The 6000-nt window shown below is 37.3% G+C and overlaps 1 protein-coding gene across 2 annotated transcripts in view; it reads left to right on the forward strand.

Annotated features, from left to right (window-relative positions):
• Positions 1–6000, forward strand: part of ARL13B (ADP ribosylation factor like GTPase 13B) — an 86828-nt gene that overhangs the window by 53216 nt on the left and 27612 nt on the right. For both annotated transcript variants that reach the window (XM_045286258.1, XM_045286259.1), the window contains exons 5-6: positions 1318–1520; positions 4593–4707. In XM_045286258.1, the coding sequence (XP_045142193.1) occupies positions 1318–1520; positions 4593–4707 (318 nt within the window). The remainder of the gene's footprint in view (positions 1–1317; positions 1521–4592; positions 4708–6000) is intronic.

Below are 6000 nucleotides of genomic sequence, written 5' to 3' on the forward strand. Positions count from 1 at the left end.
ATTGTATTGTATATTTGCTGCTATAAATTTCCTTGTGTACAGAATGAAACTTTCTTGATATTTTCATAAGGATATTTTTCTTCTAGCAGTTCACTTTTTTTCCCAAAGAACTGTTTTAAAATTACAAATGACACTATAAAATTCTTGTCATGATATCTCCCATCACTTACAGAAATTACTCATAAAATAGTTCAATCTCCTATGTATAATGTTAGTGATTATTGTACATATGTGTTTCATAAGTAAATATAGGAATAAGTAAAAAGTATTGTTACAAAGTCATAGAAGCCTTTATTGAGCAAGAGTATCAAAATGTGAAGCTGTTGCTTCATCATATATTCTCCCTCTACTCCACACTTCTGAAGATGACGCTTCCTTGTCTATAGGTCACGCCAGAAGAACTCTGGACACTTTGATTTACACCACCTCAAGACAGTAGTTTGGACACTCCCAAGTGGCTCAGGCCACGTTTCTCTGATATGTTCTTTGAGTTTGAGGAGGAAGAAAGGCGTTTGAAGGGGCAAGATAAGGGCAAGAGGGTAGATGAGAATTCTCATAGGATAGCCTTTGCTACCCTTAAAAAATGACCAGGACCGTTGTTGTGATGGAAAATTTGTCTCCCCGCGCCGTTCCTGGTCCTTTTCTCACCAGTGCAGGCTTTAATTTTCTTGAACCTTCTTCCTGATATATGCCCATGAGTACCCGTATTCTTTGAGCCCATTGATGAAGATTGTTTTTTTGGAACCCAAAAGAGTAGTCACCATAAACGTGAGAGCCCACCTCTCTGCCTTGAATTTAACTAGTCCAGAACAACCCCTTAGAACTGCTGTTTTGATTGGAATTTTTTTTTAATCCATTGAACCACACAGCAAGATTCACTGAAGAACAAAAAATTGTTTTATGGTACTCTGGACTGTCATGTGTATTACTACTGAGACAACTTGTTTAGAGCCATCCACTGAGTGCAGAGACAGGTTTAAGTGCAGGTTCTTTGAAATAGACCCATGATTAATAGAGTAGCTATAGCAATGGGCTCAGATATAAGGATTGTAAGGATACCATAGGATCAGGCAGTGCTTCACTGTGTTGTATAGGTTGGCTGTGAATCGGAACTAACTTCATGGCAGGTAACAATGTGCATGAACTAAACCCCTACTGGTAATACTATTTGACCTCCTATTTTATGTGGTTGGTGTACATTGTTAGTAAAGAAGGATACATTTTATCTACTTGTAATTAGATGTAATGCTTTATGGATAGTTTGTGTGAATTAATTTTAGTTTTAATCTTTTGAATCAAAAAATTGCTGTGTTTCAGGAACCTTGTTCAGCAGTGTTGGGTTATGGGAAGAAAATTGACAAGTCCATTAAAAAGGGACTTTATTGGCTACTACATATCATTGCAAGGGACTTTGATGCCTTAAATGAACGCATCCAAAAAGATACAGCAGAGCAACGTGCGCTTGAGGAACAAGAAAAAAGAGAAAGAGCTGAACGAGTTCGAAAATTACGAGAAGAAAGGTAAGTAGATTAAATTTCGATCCCAATGCATTGGAAGAGTCAAAAAGTACGACAGTTTTGTAAATAATTTGTTAGTTTTATCTATTCAGTTTACTTCTTATGTGTGAAAGAAGACACGTAAGTATTTCTAGTCTTTATATTTTTCATTATTATTTCTAATTTTCCTGGTAGTGATATAGTAATTCAGTTTATTCCTGATATATTTATGATTTCTCAGAGTTTTTAAAAAAAATCTCTCATTTTTTTATTAGCATCTTTGGTTCAGTGGTTCTCAACTCACAAGGCAGTTTTATTACTTAGTAGACATTTTAGTGGTGTTTCGAGATATTTTTGGTTGACACAGCAAAGAGGTAGCAGGTGCCACTCATATCTAATGGAATGCTCTTTAGCACTCTGTACTGTGCAGGGTAATGCCCCATGCCCAAGAAATAAAGTGGCTGAAAAGAAAGCCTTTAAGTTTACAAACTTTGATTTTTGAAAATATGTTTGCATAAATTGTACTGTTGTGTTAGATAAAGAACTTAAGAAAATACCTTCATTTTTTGTCAGAGGGTAGGATAAAGTGTACCCAAAAGAAGATACTTAAAATTGACCAACCTTTGAATTAAACAAACAAACATAAATGTTACCATAAAATCATCATAATTTTAATGGTGCAAAATGCCCTAATATTTTAAAAGAACTTTAACGATGTAAGAGAATTTCTTTTTGTTTTTCTGCGGGATTATAATGTGGTGGGCATGGAGTAGGCTGCAAGCAAGGTGTTTGAAGTGAGTTCCAGTAAGGGCGCAGATTGCCTTCTACTAAGCTGCTCCTAAACTATGGTAACATACTGGCCCACTGTGGTTGCAAGCCCGGTGGGCTGGACCCCATTATCCTTGAGTGATGCCTCTGCTTTTTTACTTTTCAAGGAAATCCTCGGGGTCTTAGTAATAATTCTTCATTTAATTCCGAGATAGAACGTACAGGAAATAAATATTTGCATTCCATCCCTTAGTGCTCAACAATATGAGCAGTCATTCACTTAGGTTTCTCTAGCTATCCCAAAGACAGTCATGATGCCTGGTTTTGTCACTTGGATGCACCATGGGATCTTTTAATTTTTTGACTGTGTGACCACATGTAGAATAAAACAGCGCTTCTCCATCCTGCACCATCGTCACATTGGTTTTCATGTTTGAAACCATTCTGTGGCCACCAGGTAGATCTGGCTCAAGGATTCTCCTCTTTCCTGATGACCCTCACTTTATGAAGCATTATGTCTTTTCAAGGGACTGGTTCCTCCTGATAGCATATCCAAGGTGTATGAAATGGAATTACTTCCGGCAGCCTATGATATATTCAATATTGGTCTCCAACATCATTATTCAAAGACATCCATTCTTCTTGGTCTTTCTTAGTCATTCAGCATTTGCATGAGCTCAAGGTGATTGAAATGCCAAGGGTATGTGTCAAGTGCTGAGTCAATCTTCGCAGTGAAAAGTAGTGTGTGTGTATATATATATTAATAATATACATCTTATTTATTGGGGAGTTAATACATATCTCATATCATTCCATAGTTCAGTCACGTCAACCAAGATTGTACAGTTGCTCACACAGTCATTTTCCAAACATACTTTTTCTTCCTGGACTCCTTGACATCATTTCCCTTTTAAATCCCCCTGCTCCCACCCTGCCCCAAACCCTTATTCTGTCTGCTGCCCCTATAGGTTCATCAGTCCTGGGTTCCATGTACCAACAAACAGAAAGACACATCACACAACCTCGAGGATGAACACCACTGAACATAGCACCTCTGAGGGGAGAAAGGACACCTCTGAGATAAACCCTCCTAGGAACAAACCAAACAAGGATACAGAAAAGGTTGAAAACCATGTCAGGTCCAGCGTGCATGAGAGGGGGTCCACTGACAGAGGTTGATCCCTTTGTTCCTCTCTCCTCGTTTCTCCAATGCACTCGGTTTCGTCAGCATTCAGCAGATTTCCCATATAACATGCGGAGCGTTTATTGTGGTGCTAAGTAAAATGGAATCCTTTATAACTTCGGGGTTTTCTACACTTATCATGATGTCCCTTTTCAGCCAGTTGTGAATGATTATTGTTTTCATTGTGTTGAGATGTAATCCATACTGATGTCAATAGTCTTTGATCTTCCTCAGTAAGTGCTTCAATTGCTCTTGGCTTTGAGCAAGCAAAATTGTATTATCTACATATCGCAAAAAGTTTGTAAGCCTTCCACTAATCCTAATGCTGTACTTCTCTTCATATAATCTAGCCTTTTGGATTATTTGCTCTATGTACAGATTGAATAACTTTGGTAAAGGGATATTAACCATGGCCCACACCTTTTCTGATTTTAAACCAGGTGGCATTCCTTTGTTCCGTGTGTAGTGTCTGCATAAGCACAATGAAGGGCTCTGTCATGCCCATTCTTGTCAATGTTACCTGTAGTATGTTCTGATCCGTACAGGATAGTACTTTTGAATAGTCAATAAAGCATAAATAAACTTCGTTCTGGTAGTCTCTGCTTTCGAGAAAAATCGAGTGATATCAGTGATGTCCCACCTTCCATGCTCCTCGTTTATTTTTGTATTATAAAAAAGAAGCAAGTTTCGATATGCTTTTATATAATAAAACCAGATTGAATTAAATAAATTCAATTTCAAATTCAATTCAATTTCATTTTTTAAAAAGCCCAGATCTTAAGAAAAGTGTTAACAAGAAAATTTATTGATCTCAGTATCAGTGAAGAGACAGTATTGCTTTAGGAAAGTAATTCATAAAGATTAGCCCGTGGCATGTGGAAAAGCGTTCATATGAACTGTCGACGTTAGCAAGTCTGTGATAGGAAATGTCACTTTGTCAGCAAGCACTTCTCAAATTCAAGGATTAGACTAGGGCTAAAAGCTTGCAGCTGCCTAAACATTTCCTGAAGTACTCAGTAACTAAGTGCCATGTTGAGATGTTAAAGTTACCACATTTAGTCGCTGTAATTCTATTTAACGCTTTCTTAAACACGGGTCAGTATTTTCTTGTGAAGAGTTGCAATTGTTCTTTCTTCAAACAATAGAGAAGAAAGAGAGAGGGAGCAGTCGGAACTCCATGGAAGCAACGTTCAGGCAGAGTTGGACCAAGAGCCAATTACTGTCAACCCTTTCCAGCCAATAGCAGCTGTGATCATTGAGGTATGTATTGTCAGTGGCAAATTTTTTTTTTAATCATTAGTTTTTCATCTTGAATTGTAAATTTGGTAGAGGAGACAAGTAGTTGGGATGAAGAGACTGGGAGATAGAGAGAAATGTTTTGTTAGAGATAGAGTATGCCTGAAAGAAATTAAATGTGAGAACTTGGCTGTAGGTTTTTTCTTCTTCAAATTTACTGTTGTGTGAAATGGAAAAATGACTTAAGAATTAAATGAAAGCGGGAATGCTAATTGATTTTAACACTCATTGTAGTTACTGTTCTGATCATTATTTTTGTCATTTATTTCATATGATAATAATGTTTGCTCTTATTTCTATTATCTTTTTTTTAAAATTATTATTATCCTTATCCATGTCTGGCTGTTGCTGCCCTTTTGCAATATTGTTTAGGTCGTGGGACTAAGAGTATATAAATAATTTTGTCTTCCCATGATTTTTTTTTTTTTTTACGTTAAGTTGCAATTTATACTGAAGGTTGTTGTAGTTCTTGAGAGATAAAAAGATAGTTGTATGTTTTGGGTAGTATTTCATATTACAAAATGATAATATAAGGTATTGTGTTTCAAGTTCCTCAGATACCATAATTTTTGTTGTTGTTATTTTTGCATTTGTTAATTGTTTACATACCAAGAAAGACTACTACTTAGCCCATAGTCATGCTTCATAATTCAAGGGCATAGGCCAGTGACGTTCATGGAATCAAGCTGAAGAAATTCTTTCCATTCTGCAATCACTTTGCCCTTTGAAAGATACAAGCTTCCCTCAGCTCCTTAAAATCCTGCATGGAATCATTATTTCTGTAGAAAGCTGCAACCCCAGAGACAGAATGACTGCTCCCACAATGTAACCCCACAGACACCTTGCCAGGGGGCCTTGCAGCTGAGCTTTTGTCAAAGTACTGGAAGACGTGGCAGCTTCTCCCTCACCACAACATCCTTCCTGACTGATCCAAATACTGTAGTTTTTTTAATTAAAAATGTTATTACCCCAGTATGAGTGCCATAATGGTATGCTTTTATTTTCGGTCTGTCTGTCTATCTATCTCTCTATCTAATAGTGTGCTCTTAAAAGTACAATAAAGTCATCCTATTATATGTTGAGGAGCCCTGGTAGCAGCGTGGGTTGTGCATTGAGCTGCTAACCATGAAGTTTGCAGTTTGAAACCACCAGCCACTCCATGGGATAAAGATGAGACTCTCTACTCCCCTAAAGAGTTACAGTCGCAGGCCTGTCTGGAGAAGACAGGCTGGATGAACAATCTGGAGGAGAAAACAA

The sequence above is a fragment of the Echinops telfairi genome, unplaced genomic scaffold (assembly GCF_000313985.2).
Source record: "Echinops telfairi isolate 266 unplaced genomic scaffold, ASM31398v2 ScPeMD7_6;HRSCAF=24_1, whole genome shotgun sequence".
Classification (NCBI taxonomy): domain Eukaryota; kingdom Metazoa; phylum Chordata; class Mammalia; order Afrosoricida; family Tenrecidae; genus Echinops; species Echinops telfairi.